Below are 19,564 nucleotides of genomic sequence, written 5' to 3' on the forward strand. Positions count from 1 at the left end.
TTTGAGAGAAATCTTAGTATGTAGAGAGAGTTGGAGCAGTTGTTAAAACCAGCACTAAAAGGCACCTTACCTTCTGAACCTCAATGATTTCTTTTCCCAAATTAATAGCGTAACATATCTGCAAGACAAGAAGAGTAGTTTGGCAAAGGTAGAAAAGGATAAAGAACTTTAGGAGGAAAACGTGACTGTGGAAGTACAGTGAGGTCACTGTTCCTTTCAGCGTGGGGACCGAGGACTTGGCCGTAGGAGACTCATCACGTGGGGTTCTGAACATTAGTGTCCACCTCTCCTGGTCTCCTGTGGCCCATTTGTGCTTAACAAAAATGTCCAGGTTCAGTGGCAACTGAAGTCACTCCGATGCTTAAAATTCTTAATGGAATACTTTATTCCTTTCTCTCTAAATCACACTCAGCTACCACATGTTCATGCACACAGTAGCAAACAGGTGTTTGCTAAAAGAGCTCATTAATTTTGATTAATACTAAGTAGCAAATACCGTCATAAAATTTTTCATACCAAAGGAGAAGAGTTTCCTGATGTCTGTTTCCTTGGTTTGCTCTGAGACTAGATTTTCTCCATTGTAACTTTTAATTTTTTTTAAAGAAAGAACAAACTTGAAGGCAACTGCTTTTTTAACATTTCCCGATATCTCTTCTAAACAACTGTATCCCACCCCACCATTAACACTCTTCATCACTCTGTTGAGGACAACATGCATTTTCCCCAGGGAAACTGTATTCTAGCTGGTTTTCTTTCAGTGGGGCCTTCCTAGAGGTATTCTCTAACCTCCTCAATAGGAAACAAGGAACAGTCAACTAAATATCCAGGGGATGGTGCAAAAACCCCTTTAAGTATCTGGACAGAGAGATTAGGGAGTCTTAAAATGAAAAAAATGAGACCTTTTCGCCTTCTGAGTTGCTTTCAAAAACGTATGTGCTCAGAGCCTCTCCCCCGGTGGATTCAGGCGTGCGGACCACAAAGCCAACCAGTCTTTTGTTCTCTTGATGAGCCGCGAACTGGGTAATGCTGGTGAGTTCAAACTGGAAATAACAGGAGCAGACCGAATATCGCACAACTGTTACGCAAAACCAAACCAGTTGTTCTCTGTGGAAACCATCATGGGAAGAGCGCACTACTAGAAGACAGGCATTAAATTTGGCAAAATCGGTGAAGTGCCTACTTTGAATTAAGGAATAACTGCTAAAGCCAGTGAGCATGTGGTACTTACATTGGCTCTTGTTACTTGAGTCTGAGGATCTATCAACCTGAAATTTGAAGAGAGTCATTATATCACACAAGCTGGATACACTTATATTCTTAGAAGCATCTATAGAAGTTGTCAATGAAATCACACAAGTACACTTCAAATATGAAAACAGAAGGCCTGGCTGAGGGCAAGGCGGCACGGCTCCATGTGACTATCCAAAGGGAGGATGTGCCATGGTTCCTGGCTCTGTGCAACCTGAGTAGTTAAAGCTCAGTGTGTATCTTCATGGAAGAACATAATAGAAAATTTCCCATTTTTTTTTTTTAAAGATTTTATTTCTCAGAGAGAGCACAAGCAGGTGGAGTGGCAGGCAGAGGGAGAAGCAGGCTCCCGCTGAACAAGGAACCTGATGCAGGACTCGATCCCAGGACCCTGAGATTGTGACCCGAGCTGAAGGCAGATTTGCTTAACCAACTGAGCCACCCTGGCGCCCCGACAATTTCACATTTCAGTGCTTATCCAGAAAGGCCGCATTATAGTTCCGTATATGCATGGGTCATATCCTGAATAGTCGGCTGCTCAACAGCCATTTACTGACTACGGGTTTTCCTTTGAAGCGTTTGAGATACATCTTTTTTTTTTTTTTTTTAAATATGGGGTGAGGTAAGAGAATAGTGAATAGATTTTAACAAAACTATTCTATGTCAGTTTTGGTGTGGGAAGTACTATTTATGGAGCTGTTCTAGATGTATCTTGAATGGCACTCGGAGCACCTAATAATCAGGTTGATGTATCTAGGCAAATACACTAGATTACAGAATCCCTTGCTATCATATATATATATACACAAATTTCTACTTTCTAAATGTGGTATTATCTATTGCTAATAGGCTATAAATTCTGTGGGTAAAAGCAAAAAAAATATATTGTGTTAAAAAAAAAAGTTGCAATTCCATTTATATGAAATGTTCCAAATAGACAAATCTACAGACATAGAAGATGAGCGGTTAATGGCTGCCGCAGGCTGGGGTTTCAAGGGAAAGGGAGCGAGTGCTAATGGGTATGGTTTTCTTTGGGGATAATGAAGATGTCTGGAAACTGTGGTGATGGCTGCACAATTATGAATATATTAAAAACACTCTGAATGGGTGAGCTGTATTGGGAGTTCTGCCTCAGCAAAGCGGTTCTCTCCCCCACTGGCTACAGTCGGAAACACAAGCAGTTACACTTGGAAAAGCATTAGCTTTATGATCAGGGCTCTAACCTGCTGCTCAGCCCTGGTCTTGTGCAGGTCACCCTGACTTCTCACAACTGCCTCAGCTGTAAAATGGGGATAACCCTCCCACTTGGAAGACGTGGTGAAGGCAAGGAGAAAATGTGTATGGAATTTGTAGTAATCTACAGAGCTAAATAAAAGTTATTTTTTATTTATGTCCCTATTAATGAACATGAATTTAAAGATTTAAAAAATATACATCATAAACAAGTTCCCTCAAATTGGGCTAAGTTCCCTTACTTAGTTAGGTATTTTGTAAAATTTTTTCATAAATAGAAACTTAAAACATATTTTCTGAGTAACTTAAGAGATTGCTGTCTAAATCAGGTAACATGGATTTGCCTCTTAATATCAGATTTCCTGGGTGCCTGGGTGGCTCAATCGGTAAGCGTCTGCCTTTAGCTTGGGTCAGGGTCCCAGGGTTCTGCGATCAAGCCCCGCATCAGGCTCCCTGCTCAGCGGGAAGCCTGCTTCTCCCTCTCCCACTTCCCCTGCTTGTGTTCCTTCTCTCACTGTCCCTCTCTCTGTGAAATAAATAAAATCTTTTTAAAAAATCAGATTTTCTGTGGGACTTCTAAATTGTCTCAAAACATGAATTCCAGTTCCGGGATATGTGTGCATATACTGCGGTAAAATATACCTGACATAAAACTGACCACTGTCGACAATGCGTCCGTTTACCACACTGTACAACCATTACCGCTCTCAGGCTCCTAAACCATCTTCATCACCTCACCAGGGGGCTCCAAACCCATTAAGGAGTCCCTCTCCATTTCTTCCCTCTCAGCTTCCGGCAAGCAGTCACCTGCTTTCTGTCTTTGGATTTGGCTACCGTGGACTTTTCATGTAAATGCTCATACAAAACAGCTGACACGGGATGCCTGGGTGGCTCAGTTGGTTGGGCGGCTGCCTTCGGCTCAGGTCATGATCCCGGCGTCCTGGGATCGAGTCCCACATCGGGCTCCTTGCTCCACAGGGAGCCTGCTTCTTCCTCTGACTCTGCCTTCCACTCTGTCTGTGCTCGCTCTCTCGCTTGCTCTCTGACAAATAAGTAAATAAAATCTATAAAAAAAAAAAAAAAAAAAAACAGCTGACACTCACGTCTGGCTTCTTTCACTTAGCAGAATGTTTTCAGAGTTCAACTATGTTGTACCTCATGTCAGAACTTCATTCTTCTTTAAGCCTGAATCATACTCCACTATATGTAAAATACCACATTTTGGGTAAAAATTTGTTGACAGACATCTGGATTGTTTCTACTTTTTAGTTATCATGAATTGCAAACATGCATATATATTTTTATCTGAACACTTGTTTTCAGATCTTTTGGGTATCTGCCAGGAGTGGGATTCTAGGTTTAACTCATGGAGGAACTGCCAGACTTTTCCCTGGAATGGCTGAACTGTCTTAACAATTCCCACCAGCGACAGATTCTGATTTTTTCACATCCTTACTAACACCTGTTACTTTACTTTTTTTTTTAATTACAGCCATCCTAGTGAGTATGAAGTGATACCTCCTTATGGAGCTGATTTGCATTTCCCTAATAACTAATGCCAGAGCATCTTTTTATGTGCTTGTCGGCCATTTGTGTATCTCCTCTGGAGAAATGTCTACTCAAGGCCTTTGTCCATTTTTTGTTTTTTTTGGTCTTTTCGTTGATTCTTATAAGAGTTCCTTATAAATTCTGAACATATACTTCTATTAAATACATGACTTGCAAATATTTCCTCCCATTCTGTGGACTGTCCTTGTGCTTTGATAGTGTTCTTGGATGTACTGACATTTTTCACAATGCTTTTACACGTATTTACTCTTGACATTTTTGGTGAAGATTATAAGAACAGTAAGCCAGTGCCCATAAAAAGTGCAGGACAGACTTGGAGAAAAGTTCTAAATAAGTAAATATAAGGTTTTATTTGTAAGAAACTTATTCTCAGTATAAGGTTTATAATAAATGAAAAGGACTGATTTTAATGAATGGAAGACACTATATTCTGATATTTAACAAAGTCCCAGTTAACTTTTTTTTTTTTTTAAAGATTTTATTTATTTGAAAGAGATCACAAGTAGGCAGAGAGGCAGACAGAGAGAGGAAGGGAAGCAGGCTCCCCACTGAGCAGTGAGCCCGATGCTGGGCTCGATCCCAGGACCCTGAGATCATGACCTGAGCAGAAGGCAGAGGCTTTAACTCACTGAGCCACCCAGGCACCGCCCCCCCCCGCCCAGTTAACTTTTTTGAAGCTAACATTTAACTGAGCACTTTCCATTCTGTCAGCTGTGGTTGTAAATATTTTGTGTGTATTAACTCATTTACTCCTCATGACAACATAATGAGGTATAAATATGGTTATTTTCATCTTATAGCTGAAGAAACCAATGCACAGAGAGGAAAACTTGCCCAGGTCATACAACTAACAAACACCAAAAGCCAGAGGTAAACCTAGAAATTCTGGCTCTAAAGCAGTGCTGTCGTCTCAGAGAAATCAAATGTAAACTTCATATATAATATAAAATTTTCTAGCAGCCACATCAAAGAGTGAATCAGGTGAAATAATGTACTTTATTTAATCTACAAGGTCTAAAATAATACTAGCTAGACATGTTATTAATATAAAAGTTGATGGGATATTTTGCATTTTGGGGGGTTAGTATGAGGTCTTAGAAATTTATTGCTTTTTACATTTAAAACATTCAGCTCAAACTTCAGTTCTGTTTCAAGTGCTGCATGTGGACATGACACTGGACGGTACGGCTTGTGCGGAAGCTGATGCGAACCATGGTGTGACCGTCCTCTGCTGTTGCTCGTATCCATCTTACCACCTGAGACCCCAAGTAATGTTGGTAACAGCACTTGGTGTCTTTATCTTCCCCCCAACAGATATTCATCAGACTTTATTTGTGGGGGTCTAGTCATCTCGGGCAGGTTCATGTTCTGTTTTCACTGTTAATTTTTATAAATAGTACATTCAGAAAGGAGCAAACCCTTCCTTTTTCAAGCTCTGAGATACACGGAGCAACTCCTGAGTGACGACGTCTTTGTGAACAGTAGGATTCACTCACCACTAAATTCCGGAAAGTATCAGTTCCTTAGGGGAGCACCTCCTACCCAACGTGTCTTATAAAATCAAACTGTAAAAACGAGTAGGGCAGAAACGGGAGTGACAGCCTCACGTACTCTGATCAAATACTCTCAGTGTGAACCTTCTAGATGTGTAAATGTGCCTTGCGTGGGCAACCGGATCAAGCTGTGAGAAGTCTGAAACGAACCAACATACCTCAGAGTCTGACTGGTGACCATCAGGTGGGACTCCGTCGTGCGGAAGATGTTGTGAATAGCCCGAGCGGCCAGTACTTGTCTCATCGCTTCATAAATCACTTCGGTAGTGTTGTCTGTTTTAACTGCCATGGATCCCAGAAACCGAACTATAAACATCTGTTGCAAAAGGGAATCTGCAAGACAGCATTTTCCACTCAGGAGCACACTCGCTTCCTGCTGGGCTGGCCCGTGCACCCCTCAGAGGGGCGGGTCGGAGAACCTGCTGGAAACCTCCCCCACACAGCTTCCTACCCGGCTTCTCAACAAACCCGCACTGCCAAAGCCCAGAGCCTCCTGCTGTCCGCATCTGGTCTCTCTGGAATTACTTCATCGGACTAGACAAGCACCTCTTACTGCATCTACACAATGAGACGGCAGAGCCACAAGGACATCCTTCCGGCGCGAAAACTTGGGTGACTAACGTAGGTGGCACTAGATGCATCTTTTCTCTGAAAATACGAGTGTCTCCACTCAGACAACAGAAAATGCAGTACTTTGGCCCTTGATAAAATCCTCTTAAAGGAGAAAAATCTAAGGAATGGAAGACCTGATGGGATTCAAGTCGGTTCACGCACATCGTGTGTTCTGAAGGGCTGTGAGGACGTCCCGTCTGCTACTTCTCTGACTCTAGTGAACAACCAGGACTGGCTTCCTGAGAGTGGGACGTAACCTGACAAACTGAGTAACCGCAGCCATAACTGGAAGGTCACAAATTTAAAGGTTCGTGGTTTTTTTCCCTGTAAGAACAGTAATTCGCTTCCCCACCATTTTAAACGAAGAGGACTACTTTTCCCTCACTTGCTGTATTAATGTCTTTGCCCTTAAAAGTAACTTAAGTAACAAAAGACTAGGAAAATGTAACTGATATAAAATTGTAAGTAGTTACTCCCATAAGAAGATACTTTTTATAAGTTTGAAGGTTTAGTTTTATAGAGTTACGATGTGGAGTATATGGAAAGTCAGCCAGAGACAAGCGGGCAGATCTGAGCAGACCTGTTAGCTTCCTTCCTCTCCGCCTCCCACCCCAACACTCTTCTGCCTAATTCTGTAAGGAGAACCGACTCTCAAGTGCTACTTTTACATTTAAGGAAGTGGCAACTCTAGTGATATTCTTTGGCTCCAGTCATGGGGTGTTAGAACGAGGTCTCGCCAGCACCTGTAGCTCCTAAGTTGCCTCGGCTGGGACCCAAGTGCTGCTCTCTGAGGCACAAGGTTACGTCAGCTCCACTGTAAGAATGCACGTCACACATCAAATATCTGAACTTGAATGAAGTAAATACCGTTCACTCATGTCCTCCTCAAATTCAAGAATAAATTGTGTGTCTTTGGCTAAAATGGAACCGCCTATTTGTGACTCACCCGGACTGTGGCCCTTTCATCCCCTATCAGTCCGTTCTGGAGTCCCCTGACACCGGATTTAGGCTCGGCAGCTTTCTTCGCAAGAGCTACCAAAAGGATGTGCGTGAGGCCAACGGTACACCTGTAGAAAATCTGTCTACTTCCCTTCAGTTTTCATCCAAGACCTGCCTTCGCTGCACATGCCCTACTGAGTTTCCAGGGAGCAACAAATCTGTGGGTCATAATTTTGCTTCACAGTCCAAGTCCTGGCTCCCCGGAATGTGACTTCACGTCTCACTTCAAGGACTCGTCATGCTGAGGGGAAAGGGTGAGCGCACCAAACCAGCCACTCACCTTCTGCTTCTGGAAATGTCTCGTCCTCGGTCTCACCAAAAGGGTTGATGCGCCTAGGGGAATGAATGGCCAGAGTCCAACAATCAAGACCTTTTTGGCTAAAAGGACACTAACTCTCCAACTAGAAGTCAGAACAGCAACAGTCTTGGCAGATGGGTGCCGACACAGAGACCCCAAGTGTACCTTCATTTCTCCCAGAGACGGCCTCCCTTAGCCCGTACCTGCTGCCCCTGTTCTGATCCAGGAATTCGGAGGCAGGAAGGACGATATCGAATTGGATGGGTGTCCCAGGTGCGATGAGCTCATCAGCGTCAGGGACAGGGACTGCTGCTGTGGGAACAATCTTGTCGTTCTCCAGCTCTACATTTCTCAGGTGCTGGCTGCGGTATAAAAGAGCGAGGGAAAAATCAAATCCCATTTAGCCTTATTTATGCCTTTACAATCACGTGAACACGTGCTGAATACTGATTCGACTTTTACAGATGGACAAGGGGACGATTTCAGTCAATCCTTCAACTCGTTCTACAAATAAATCTTCACCGAACATCATTCGAGTCCTCGGTAAACAGCTTGAGGACCACCCCCTCCCCCCAGTTAGCTCTGCCGCACAGTATTCTGCATTAGGTTCTGTTACTTAGCACGTTACCTACTGCTCTAGGTCTTTCTTCCTGTCAGACAGGAGAGCGGGGGCTTTAGCTAAATACTGTTTATTACATGGTACACAGAAGGCGCTCAAAAATGTTAACAGACTAAATACATCTCGGCCCAGCATTCACCACGTGGCTCTTTCTCCTCCACGCACCCTCTCTTGGAGCTACCCCACACTTCGCCTCGTTTCCTCCTCCATCCCAACCCCCCCCTTTCCAACACCAGCTCCGATTCCTATTCCTCTACTAAGGCTTTCAAGCCAGCCCCGACCCGCCGTGCGTTCCCGTGCTGCTTCTCTGAGAGGCCCAGGGACAGTCTTGCACGGCGGCGTGCCCCCGAGCTCTGCTCTGTGCGCACACACGCGTCTGACACGTCTGACAGGACAGAGGGGGACCATCAGTACGGTGACCGGTCACGTGCCACCATGCCTCCTCCCTTTCAGTGTCAGGCTGTTGTAATTTAGCTTTTCACATCTTCCTGATCTTTTCCCCCCAGCTCGAGGGTAAGCTCCTTTGAGGGACAAAGGATGTCAAAGTATTTTGATTTCTTACGCTATTTGGAGCACGAGGACGGCTCTGGATATCTCTGTTCATTTCTCTCAAATATGTCAACAACTGAATATACGTGTGAAATGACCTTAAAATAGCCACCTGACAGGTAAGCACGCGGACCGGGAAGTGGCTAGAAATACAACATGGGTGTGGAGACTGTCACTGCAAGGAGAGACTCTGCTTCACCATGACCAGGACAGGGAAGCGCGGTCTCTAGGGAAGAAATCCTGAGGGCTCCTCGCTGCCAGCTTAATGTTCCCCCGACCCCGACGTCATATTGCCTCAGTCCAGAAGGGCAGAATCACATCTGCCAGCTCCCTCAGTCTCTAAGGCAGGGCAGGAGTTCGTATGTGGAGAGCAACGGAGGAAGGGAGAAGTAGAAGCTTAAAGGGAGAAAAGTGAGTCCAAGATTCTGGCTCCCCAGACAGTCTATAAGGAGAGAATACAGGCAGTAACCCCATGAGGTGGGGTCTGCCCTTGAGTCTACAGCATCGGGAGCCACGGGAGACCCTGAACACAGGAGTGACACAGGGGAGCATCACCTGTGACCTCCATGTCACCCACTCTGATGGACACGTGCTTCCTGAGCGTGTCCTGCTTCAAACACCCGCATCAAAGCAGCTCACAGAGCTGAGCTCTCCTCCCTTCTTGGTTCCTACTGACACCACTTTCCTTCATGTTTCTTGGTGGCTTTGTGGCCACCTTCCCTTCTGCGACAAATGCTGGAGTTCTTCAGGAATCTGTCCGAGGCTCCCGTCTTCTCCTACACTCCCTCCCTCGACGATCTCTTCCACGGCCACGTCCATTCCGTGGAGCTCCTGATTCGTATACTATACACAGCCCTGGGATGGCCCATGTGCTCCAGAAGTGTGTCATCCGTTGACCATGTGACACTTGCTGGGCTACGTCGCGGGCCCCTCAATCTTGTGTCCAGAAGTGAACACTACCAACTCCTTTCACTCCCTGAATATGCCACCTTCTGCCCAGGTGCTCAACCCAGACGGTGGCTGTCGTCTGATTTGTCCTGTCCCTTCCACTCACACCTCACCATACCGTAAGTCCAGTAGATTTCGCCTCCCAAACAAGTCCCCGAGCTAGCTACTTTTTATGTCCTCTGCCACGATCCTAGTTTAAGACACCATCGCCGTCACCCGGACTGCTGCCACGGGTCCCTGACTCAACACCTACTTGCCCAGCTCTGAGTTCCGTGTCCCCCACCGCAGCCAGAGCTGCCCTTAGATCATGCACAGCGGCTCCACTCTGTCGGACACGCCCACGTCTGCCTCTCTGCACCCTTCGACGACTCCCCAGGGCCCTGGCCATGACTTCTCGATCCGTTCTGCCTGCCTCCCTCCCTCCCCGGCCCCCCCCCTGCCCCGCCATCCCCGCGCGCCCACACTGTGGTTACAGTGGCCTCCTTTCAGTTTCTCAAACACGCTAAGCTCTCTCCTGCCTTCCGGCCTCCAGACTGCTACCGGGAATGCATGAGTCTGGCTCTTTGCAAGGGTGGCCAGTTCTCGTGGTTCACTTCTCAGTCTGATACTGTCTCCACAGGCAGGCCTCTCCGTGACAGCACCTTTGTCTCGAATACCGGAGCACTTTCCTCCATTTTAACTAAGTATGTACCTTCTGCTGGTCTTTACCGACAAGACTCAGCTTTCTGACCTGGCCCAGGCCTGGGGCACAGAGCAGACACTCCGCGAACGAACCGGTACTGGACCAGCTGGAGGGATGAACGTGCATCAGAGCCGTGTTATCCGTGGAGTGAGGGAAGGCCACACATGGTATTTGCTTAGAAGTGAGTGGCAGTTTCTTCCCACGAACAGTTTCTCTGCTGCTTTCCCCTGTCATCAAAACATTTCTTTATTCCTAATGAGCTGGCTCTGAGAGGGACAGGAGCCCTCCCGCCGTCTCCACAGCTCTGGGCCGCCTGGCAGCCACATCCGTCACCCTCCCAGTCTCTTTGCTGATTCAGCTGCCTGGCTAGAGGTCTTTTTTGTTTCATGATTCTTCTGTGTGATTTACTCATTCCACAACAGGGAGAAAAATCAGTTACTGAATAATTAAATCTGAGGTACAAACTCTGTGGCTACAAACTAAAAAACCCAAACACAGTCTGGGTTGAGGTTTTTTTTGAAAGCCAGTCACACCTTTAATTACTAATACTAGTCAAATGATACATCGGCACCCTAGACAGTGTTAGAAGTGCAAAGGGACTGGGGAGGTCACCTAGTTTCGCATATTCTTGTGTCACAAATTCAAGGAGACAGAGGCCCAGAGAGCTGAGCCTCGTCAGCTCATCTAGCCGCGTTGAAGGCAGAGCCACCAGAAGCTCTCAGAATTCCAAGCCAGCATTCTCCAGCGTGCCTAGCTCGCTGTGCAGCTCACAGCTTTACAGAGGAGGCCAGTGTGTTCACCCACGACGAGGCTCATGGCCTAGCTCACTGGCCCGATCGGTGTTTCCAGTTCCATCAGAGCGCCCTCCGTAGAGCTGCCCTTCACGCACATGCTGCCTGCGTCAACGATGAAACCCAGCACTCAAGTGTCACCTGTTGCCCCTTGTCCATTTTTTACTACCTCTGCTCAGCTTCTCCTGTGCTGTCTTAGATACTCCAACAGCAGCCTGTCGGGCGTCCCTGCCCTGTCCTTCGCCCCACCACGCCCCAGATCCAATATGCGCTATGTGCAGAGAGCCGCAGGACAGCCCGTCCACCCCGGCTGCGACACGCCACTCGCCTCAGTCTGCAGTTCTGCTCCATGGCCCAGAGCCTAAGCAGGGTCCCCAATCCACTGACATCAGACTCATGGCCACTTTCTGGCCTTCTCTTCTGCTCCTTCCTGCACACCAAGGTCTCCGCGTATGCACACTGGCAACCTGCCAAACAGCCCCGAGGTCCTGGGAACTGAACTCCTAGCTTTCTAATGACATCTGTCTGGACTCAGGAGACAGTATCTGTGAACATTTATTTAATGGGTTCTTTCTACCATGCCACAGAAAAATGGGACACCACATACAGTCCTAATCGTAACCCACCTTTGGTGTGACCAATAATGCAGTTCTCTATTAGTTAACCAATTGGAAACTCCCATTAAGACAAAAGGTGAGATTCTTGGAATAAACCTTAAAGCTGTATTCAAGACAAGAGCGAAGCTAGATGCACGAAAGTGTTCACTGTACATGACTGTAGCAAACTGAGGAAAGGAGGCTGCCTAAATATTCAAGAGCTAATAATAATAAATCACGGAAGAGTGTGGAGACTTACTAAAGAACAATTATAAGAAATGTAAAAACATGAAAAATATATGTGAAAAGAAAAATTTAACGCACATGTGAAAGTATCTGTACACGTGCAGATAAGGCCTGGGCAGTAACACAGATGCAAAAAAGGTCATTTTGTTCCTTATTTAAGTTTCCTTTTGGTTCCAGAACTTTGTTGATGCTGACAGAAAAATGCAAGAAGCCCTGACCAGCAGACCCTCGAGGCAAGTCCTGTTTGCCCGGGCTGTGGCTGCACAGCCCAGGGGAAGGACAGCGCCAGGGTCACCCAGGGTGCCACGGCCGTGGCTCCCGGTTCTGCCCCTCACAGGTGGCGTCACCGTGCGCAAACACCCCACCTCTCCCGGCAGCCTGAGCTCCCCCGCTAGGTGGTACGTGCGGAGAAATAACTGCTGTCCAATTCCTAGCTCACAACTATAGGCAAGCCGCTTTCCCACCGTCCTCTAATTACCTGGGACACGGGCTTTCTTGCTTTTTTCCGAAACTTGTAATGGGAGTCACTGCTTGGAGCGCCGTCTGATTCAACTTGATGGCGACTGCCTACAAACGCGTGGGGGGACAGGCTCAGTCCTGGGAGGGGCGCTCACCCTTCAGACAGAGCGAGGGCCGCGGATGCGGGGAAGGCAGCGCGAGTTACCTCTGGGTTGTCGGTCAGGTAGATCTGTCTGGAGATGTTGTTTATGGCGCATATCCACTGTGGAGAGAGGCCGTTACAAAATCTGCCGGACCCCGGTCACCGCTAGACTAGGACAGAAGTGGAAGAACAAACCCTACCTCCTCATTCTCCTTTCTGCTTTCTGCCTGGAGGATGATTCCCCTGCAATAAAGCACATCCACGTCAGTGCCTCCCGGGCCTCTGCCTGAGGCTTAGTCCACACACGCTGAACTCAGCTGGGTCCCAAAGGGAAGGGCCAGGAAGGCAGGATGACAGGAAGGGAAGAAAATGGGGTTTAGGCTCCCTGTTCATTTGCTGTGCGATCCTGGACAGATACTTCCCGAGGGATGTGAGTAGCTGGGCTTGGATCTACTAGCTTGAGGCTGGCGGTCCACAAGCCTGGACATGTTGGCTTCTCAGGTGACTGGGGCCACCAGGAGTCCGGCCCAGAGGCATTGGCAGACCCCCCGCTGCCAAACCCATGGAGGGGAGAGGGGAACTGGACACAAATACCACTGCCCTTCCACTGGGGAGGGCTCCACCCTATCCAGGGACCCCACGGTGGTGGGGGCGGGGAGCATGGCTCTTATCCTGTTTTACAGAGAAGACCAAGGAGTTAGGTAACCGGGACTGGGATCCCAGGCCACTCCTGTCACCCAGGAGGGAGGACAAGGTCTAAAACAGCTCTGCCAACCACGCAGACGGTCTGCACTAAACTGACTTGGCCGGACACACTCCTGTCAACACAGGAGCTCAGTTCAGAGCCCCACATGGGAGCAAATGGAAGCAGAGCAGCCACAACTGAAGGGTGGGCGGTCCTTGCAGATGACCCCAAGTGATCTCTTCTGGGCCCCTGCAGTACATGGAGGTCTGCGGGACAGTACGGGGCCTGAGTGCATCAGCCATCTCGGGTTTCGGCCGGAGCAAAGAGCTCCACTCAGGCAGGTCTGGGGGACCTCCTCCTGCGCCACCCCCCGCTGCTCCCCAAAGAGGCCCCTGGCAGGGGCAGAGTCAATAGACCCCCGCCCAGCCTACGATTTCCCGTTGGGTGTGGTGATCTGGAAGCAGTAGCGGCGGTCTTCACAGTCCACGGCCATCACCGAGCAGTTGTCCAGGTCCTGGATCAGGCCTCCGGCCACAGCGCCCCGCGGCTGACACATGAGGTTCCCGCCTTGCGTGAAGAAGTAAAGCCTCTCCCAGGTGGTGGTGACCAGCCCTGTTTTACTGGAAGAACTGTGGTTTTAGAACACCCGCCAGTATGAGGAAGCCCGCACAGCACCTCAAGGTCTGGCTGCCTCTCCCTGAGTACTGGTGACATTCTAGAAATAGTATTTCTTTACATCAAAGCAAAACTGCTTTGGAAAGAATCCAAATGCAGAGGGGCAGATGAGGCGCAATTCAGCCTGGGTGACCCGGGAGTTAGGGGCTCTGCTCACACAGGAGATGCAGCCCGGGGCCAGCCCTGCGTGCCGGTGGCAGTCACCGCCCCCACCCGCCCAACGGCAGCCAAACACTGGCTTCTTGCAAGATCTGGAAACAGAATGAGTCCATCCCCGTTCGGAACTGAAAACCTAGATGCTCATTCCTCTAAGACATGGACCTGAACTGCTCTGAGTCCAGTGAGAGTCACCAGGATCCCCTCAGCTCCCGGCACCCGGAATCCTGGCGGCGTTTACCACACTGAGTTTTGCTCTTATTGGATGTTTTGTGTGCTGCTTCCAAGAGAAGTATCCAGTACCTGGCAAACACCACCAGCCCTGTAAGGTTTTCTAGCCAACACAGACTGACAGATATTTAACTTGTGATCTCAACGAGCTGGAAGAGCTTTGAGGAGCTCCACCTTGGTAAGAAAACAGCTGGCCGTTCCTCTCTGTAGATCCTCCATTTGGGAAATATCTGGTACACTTACCTGATTCAGTGTTTATCAAGTAGCAGCTTTGTGCAAGGCACGAGGCATCCTGCCTCAATCATTAGTTATTTCCAAAAACTGGTACTAGCTAGCGTCCGAGTGCTTCCTACCTACTGGAAATGGCTTCATTTGGTCCTTGTAACAACTTTTTTCAGTAGGTGTGGTCATCGGCTCTATTTTGCACATAACGTGATTGAGGCCCAGCTAAGGCGGGGGTGACAGAACCAAATCAGGGTCCTCACCACACCAAAGGGCCTCAGTCTGCTCCTGGACACAAGGAAGCCTGAGCCGCCTCCCTTCAAGCCAAAGGGCCGCTAGTGTTACAGCGTGATTCTGTGTGTGAGAACCTGGAGGACCCCGAGGCTGGCTGGCCCTCGGACTCCGGCCTCAGTGGCAGGCCTTGAGCACACGGCTCTCACCTGTCTGGGGCCAGGGCCAAGGGCGGGATGGGACAGAAACTCCTTACAGTCCAGGATGATGATGGTTAAGAACAGGCTATCTGCATACAGTCCCCGCGACCAGGGACAGGGACGGCCCAGCGCTCGGAGTCGGCACACCAGGTTCTTCTGAGTCTGGTTCACACCCACCTCTCGGTGACCAGGGCGGCATGGGGGTGGGAGTTCTTCCCCAGCACCAGCCACCCTCCCGACGACGCCGTCTAGCCTCCTGAGGGAAAACAGACTTCAGAAAAAGAGGCACGCAGGGGCATTCTCACCTTCTGAGATTAAGGTAACCAGCCTTCTGGATGAGGTTCCTGTTGATCTGTGGCGCGGCCACGTCAAAGTCTGGGGCGTAAACAGACTCATCAACAGAGAGCAGCTCCTGCTGGGACACGCGCATCTTCTCCGCTTCGGCTTCTAGTTCCACCTGAATGCTTAAGACAGAAGGCGTCAGGTCAGCTGCTCCTCACGCCGACCCAGCACGGCTGAGCAGCCCACGGCGAGCTGTGCCAGGCCTTCCTGCCCCATGGGGCTTCCTGCCCCGGAAGATAGACACGGTGGGACTCGAGTCTGCTCTGCTAGAAGTGGTCCTATATGGCCGCTGTTTTAGAACAGAACATGAGGAATAATACCACCGGACGACGCCTGAACCCAGCGAAACAACCTCTCTGCTGACAAAGTGGTATCCAGGCTTAGAACTGTTGATGCAATTTTCTTTTAAAAGACTCATTCATGGGGCACCTGGGTGGCTCAGTGGGTTAAGCCGCTGCTTCGGCTCAGGTCATGATCTCAGGGTCCTGGGATCAAGTCCCGCATCGGGCTCTCTGCTCAGTGGGGAGCCTGCTTCCCTTCCACTCTCTCTGCCTGCCTCTCTGCCTACTTGTGATCTCAGTCTGTCAAATAAATAAATAAAATCTTTAAAAAAAAAAAACCTCATGCATCCATTGTAGAGAAAGGAGGAGGGGGAGAGAAAGAGCCTGCGCACACAAGGAGGGCGGAGCCTGACATGGGGCTCAACCCCGTCACCCTGAAATCACCACCGGAGCCAAAACCACGAATCAGTGTCTTAAATGACTGAGCCACCAAGGCGCCCGATGCTGATGCAAACTTTAGGAGAAAAGCTTTAATGAGCCCATCCTCAGGGCTGCCATGCAGGCGCCTACGCTGGAAGAGAAGGACGGTGGGAGGGAGGGAAGGAAACCGCGGTCATGCCTGCCCTCCCTGCCGGCCCCAGGCTCCCTCCCTGCCGGCCCCAGGCGCCCTCCCTGCCGGCCCCAGGCGCCCCTAAGGGGAAAAACGGCCACTGGAGACTGGTCCCACCTCCTGCTCGTTTTTTTTTTTTTTTTTTTTTTTAAGATTTTATTTATTTATTTGACAGACAGAGATCAATCACAAGTAGGCAGAGAGGTAGGCAGAGAGAAAGGAGGAAGAAGGCTCCCTGCTGAGCAGAGAGCCCGATGTGGGGCTCCATCCCAGGACCCTGGGATCATGACCTGAGCCAAAGGTAGAGGCTTTAACCCACTAAGCCACCCAGGTGCCCCCCTCCTGGTCATTTTCCCAAGTGCAGTGACAATGACAAAGGCAATGCTTTCCCTTTTATGGCAGCCCTGCCACTGAGCCTGGGCAGCTCAGCCGTTGAAGCATTTGACTCTTCTTTTTGGCTCAGGTCATGATCTCAGGGTTGAGTCCTGAGATCCAGCCCCGCATCGGGCTCTGTGCAGAGTCTGCTAAAGTTATTCTCTGCCTCCCTCTGCCCCTCCCTGCACTTGCTCACTTGCTCTAAAATAAATTTTATTTTAAAGGTATCTTGAACTACAACATCCTCAAGAAAAAGAGCAACCTTCCTCTGTTTTTCCACATGACATAGAATCCCACACTCCTACTTCCATTGTGTCTGTCTGCTTCTCAGCTGCTCTCTCCCTCGCCCATGCTCCAGGAATCACGGAGCACTCCCAGAAACAGATCTGCAGTGTAAAGGAAACAAGCCTCCTTGGGGCTCGCTGTCGTGCACACTGGCAATGGAGGCAAGCCTGGCAGGACAGCCTGAAGAGAGGATGGTGTATTTTTAAAAAATAAGCATTTGAGGGGCGCCTGGGTGGCTCAGTGGGTTAAGCCTCTGCCTTCAGCTCAGGTCATGATCTCAGGGTCCTGGGATGGAGCCCCACATCGGGCTCTCTGCTCAGCAGGGAGCCTGCTTCCTCCTTTCTCTCTGCCTGCCTCTCTGCCTACTTGTGATTGATCTCTGTCTGTCAAATAAATAAATAAAATCTTAAAAAAAAAAAAAAAGCATTTGCGAGGCTGAGGAGTGATTTGTTAAATTAATTCCAAAAAAGCATAAAGCCCCATGATCAGTCATAAATGGCCAAGATGGCCAGTTTCCTAAAGAGTCCCAGCACTTCCGGCTGTCAGCCCCTTGGTTCCAAAGGGGAAACAAGGCCACGTCTAAATCCACAGCCAGCCTACACCGGGCCCACGGGCCGTGGAGGCCGCTGTGACACAGGGAAGACCTCCCTCAGCACGGGCACTGGGACTTGACGGGAAAGTCCCTTCACAGACGCTTCATCTTTTCTTTAAGCTATATAATCTGTTCACGTGGTGGGCACACCTCTGGGCTCCCCACACAGTGGGGGCGGGGGTACACAGAAGGCCTTACTTTCCAACCTCAGGATTCCCGAATACCGGCAGCTCAGAAGGGGCCCGCTGCCCAGAGTCCCCATGGTGGCGGGGCTCCGTCCCTCCCTCCCAGCAGGAAAGGCAGAGGCCCCCGGACCCAGAGTGGAGTGCAGCCTTACCTCTGGACCATGTCTGCAACTGAGGATAAAAAGCTGTTCATATTTTGGGAAAACATCTCTGCTCCCTTCTTGAAGAAGTTAATCTGAAAGACAGGATGGTGATGTTCTGAAGGTCGCCTAGGAAAGGTGACCAGTGAGCGCATCCAGCGTGGGACTGAGCATGGGGGTAGCGACCCTGGCTGGCCAGCCGAGCTCCCCCACCCCCACGTCCGCGGAGTTCCTCCCAACCCAGTGCACTGCAGCCTGGGGACACTGGGAGCTCTTACGGACAGGCAGGGGAACATCAGGGATAATGTGAGTTCCCTGCCTGGCACATACTAGGTGAGGTGCGTCGGGAGTTCCTACTGACAATTATTTCCGTTGGTCTCATCGTCAGCTCTTCTCCTCTGCGAATTCTGTGAATTTTGGATAGAAAGCTTCTAGGGGGGCAAGGAGCGGGTCTACACCTCGGCGTCCCCAGGGGCTTCCATCAGCGGGTGACAGCTGACGTGCACGGCCAGAACCAGGTGAGCACTGGGTGGAGTGCGGCGGGAGGTGCTCAGAGCAGCAAACCCAGAGGCTGCCGTGAGCCCGTCAGTGAGTCATGCGCGGCTTGAAACACGGGCTGGACAGAGGATGCGGCCGGGATGCTGCCCTTCCAACCCCGACGTCAACCCAGTGGGGACCGTGGGTGTGAAGGAGGCAGCACAGCTCTGGGCCTGAACAGCTGCCTAGACGGGTGAAATCCCTTCCGGCCCCCAGCGTTCTGGGATGCAGGCTCTCTGTGCTCAGGGGAGGGTGGCCCCAGGAGGGCTCCATCTCCTTTGAAAATGAAACTTCAATTGCTGGCTTTTGGGGAACAAATAAAAAGCAAGTCCTTACTTCCTGTGATTCCAGGGTGTTCACTTTCCAGAAGGCTGGGTTGCCTCACAAGCCCTGATGGGCAGGGCACAGGGAGGGGCCTGCCTCTGTGCATGACTGACATCTGTCACCATCCCGCCCCAAAGCTCAAGTCTCCATTTCTTCCCATGGCCAAGGCTTTAAAAAATCCGAATACTGGGGGTGACCTGTTCCATCTTACGTGCCTAATCACAGAAAGGTAAGAGTTGAAAGCCTGAGTCATGAGTAAAGGGAAAAAAGGCTTAGTTTTGGACATGGGACTTCTCTCACATTCTGGGCCAGCTCAGGTGTCTGATCTGGAAGCAGCCCCTGCCCTGTGCGGTGGGCACGGAACCCGCCCACGCACCCTGGTGAGGCTGGCGGGCTTCGCATGCTCACATCCTGGGGAAGGATGTACCCCCACGCCCTTAGTTTTCACAGGAAGAGAACAGGATGATCACGATTATCCTAATGTAAGGTAATCATGTGGGGCCCTGCTCTGGCCCCGTGATCTTTTAATCATACGGAGATCAAAACAGCAAATGCCCTTCTGAATCTCTGAAACCTCAAACATCAAAGTCTGTTCAAGGAGCCTTCTTCATTTCTAAGGACACAGCCTCCCAGTGGCTTTCCTCTTTCCCCTCCCTGAACTCCCTGGAATTTATACTCCAAATTCCATGGCTTAGCTCCTCTGCTATTCTGTAAGTTCGGGGGGGTGCGGGTGGGGGGCTGCTCCTGCAATCCCTCAGTCTGATCCGAAGGGACGGCAGGGAGGGACGGATGAGATCCTGGCTGCTCCAGCCGCCGGCCATCGGATCTACCCTGTGACTACTATCCTGGACTTGATTTCTGGGATCTCGTAAACCTGTACAGGTTTGCAAAACCCGTTTCAGGCATGACGACTGAATGGTGATCTCAGTGCAAACCTGTTCAACAAGGG

The 19,564-nt window shown here is 49.7% G+C and overlaps 1 protein-coding gene across 4 annotated transcripts in view; it reads right to left on the reverse strand.

Annotated features, from left to right (window-relative positions):
* The window catches only part of APPL2 (adaptor protein, phosphotyrosine interacting with PH domain and leucine zipper 2), a 51,220-nt gene that overhangs the window by 2,384 nt on the left and 29,272 nt on the right, over positions 1-19,564 (reverse strand). For all 4 annotated transcript variants that reach the window (XM_059186739.1, XM_059186738.1, XM_059186740.1 and 1 more), the window contains exons 9-20: positions 17,767-17,849; positions 15,250-15,408; positions 13,661-13,849; positions 12,745-12,787; positions 12,608-12,664; positions 12,422-12,510; positions 7,716-7,874; positions 7,495-7,547; positions 5,762-5,936; positions 1,229-1,265; positions 900-1,040; positions 71-118 (exon numbers count right to left, since the gene is read on the reverse strand). In XM_059186739.1, coding sequence (XP_059042722.1) covers positions 71-118; positions 900-1,040; positions 1,229-1,265; positions 5,762-5,936; positions 7,495-7,547; positions 7,716-7,874; positions 12,422-12,510; positions 12,608-12,664; positions 12,745-12,787; positions 13,661-13,849; positions 15,250-15,408; positions 17,767-17,849 — 1,233 coding nt within the window. The remainder of the gene's footprint in view (positions 1-70; positions 119-899; positions 1,041-1,228; positions 1,266-5,761; positions 5,937-7,494; positions 7,548-7,715; positions 7,875-12,421; positions 12,511-12,607; positions 12,665-12,744; positions 12,788-13,660; positions 13,850-15,249; positions 15,409-17,766; positions 17,850-19,564) is intronic.

Source organism: Mustela lutreola, chromosome 8 (assembly GCF_030435805.1).
Source record: "Mustela lutreola isolate mMusLut2 chromosome 8, mMusLut2.pri, whole genome shotgun sequence".
Taxonomy (NCBI): domain Eukaryota; kingdom Metazoa; phylum Chordata; class Mammalia; order Carnivora; family Mustelidae; genus Mustela; species Mustela lutreola.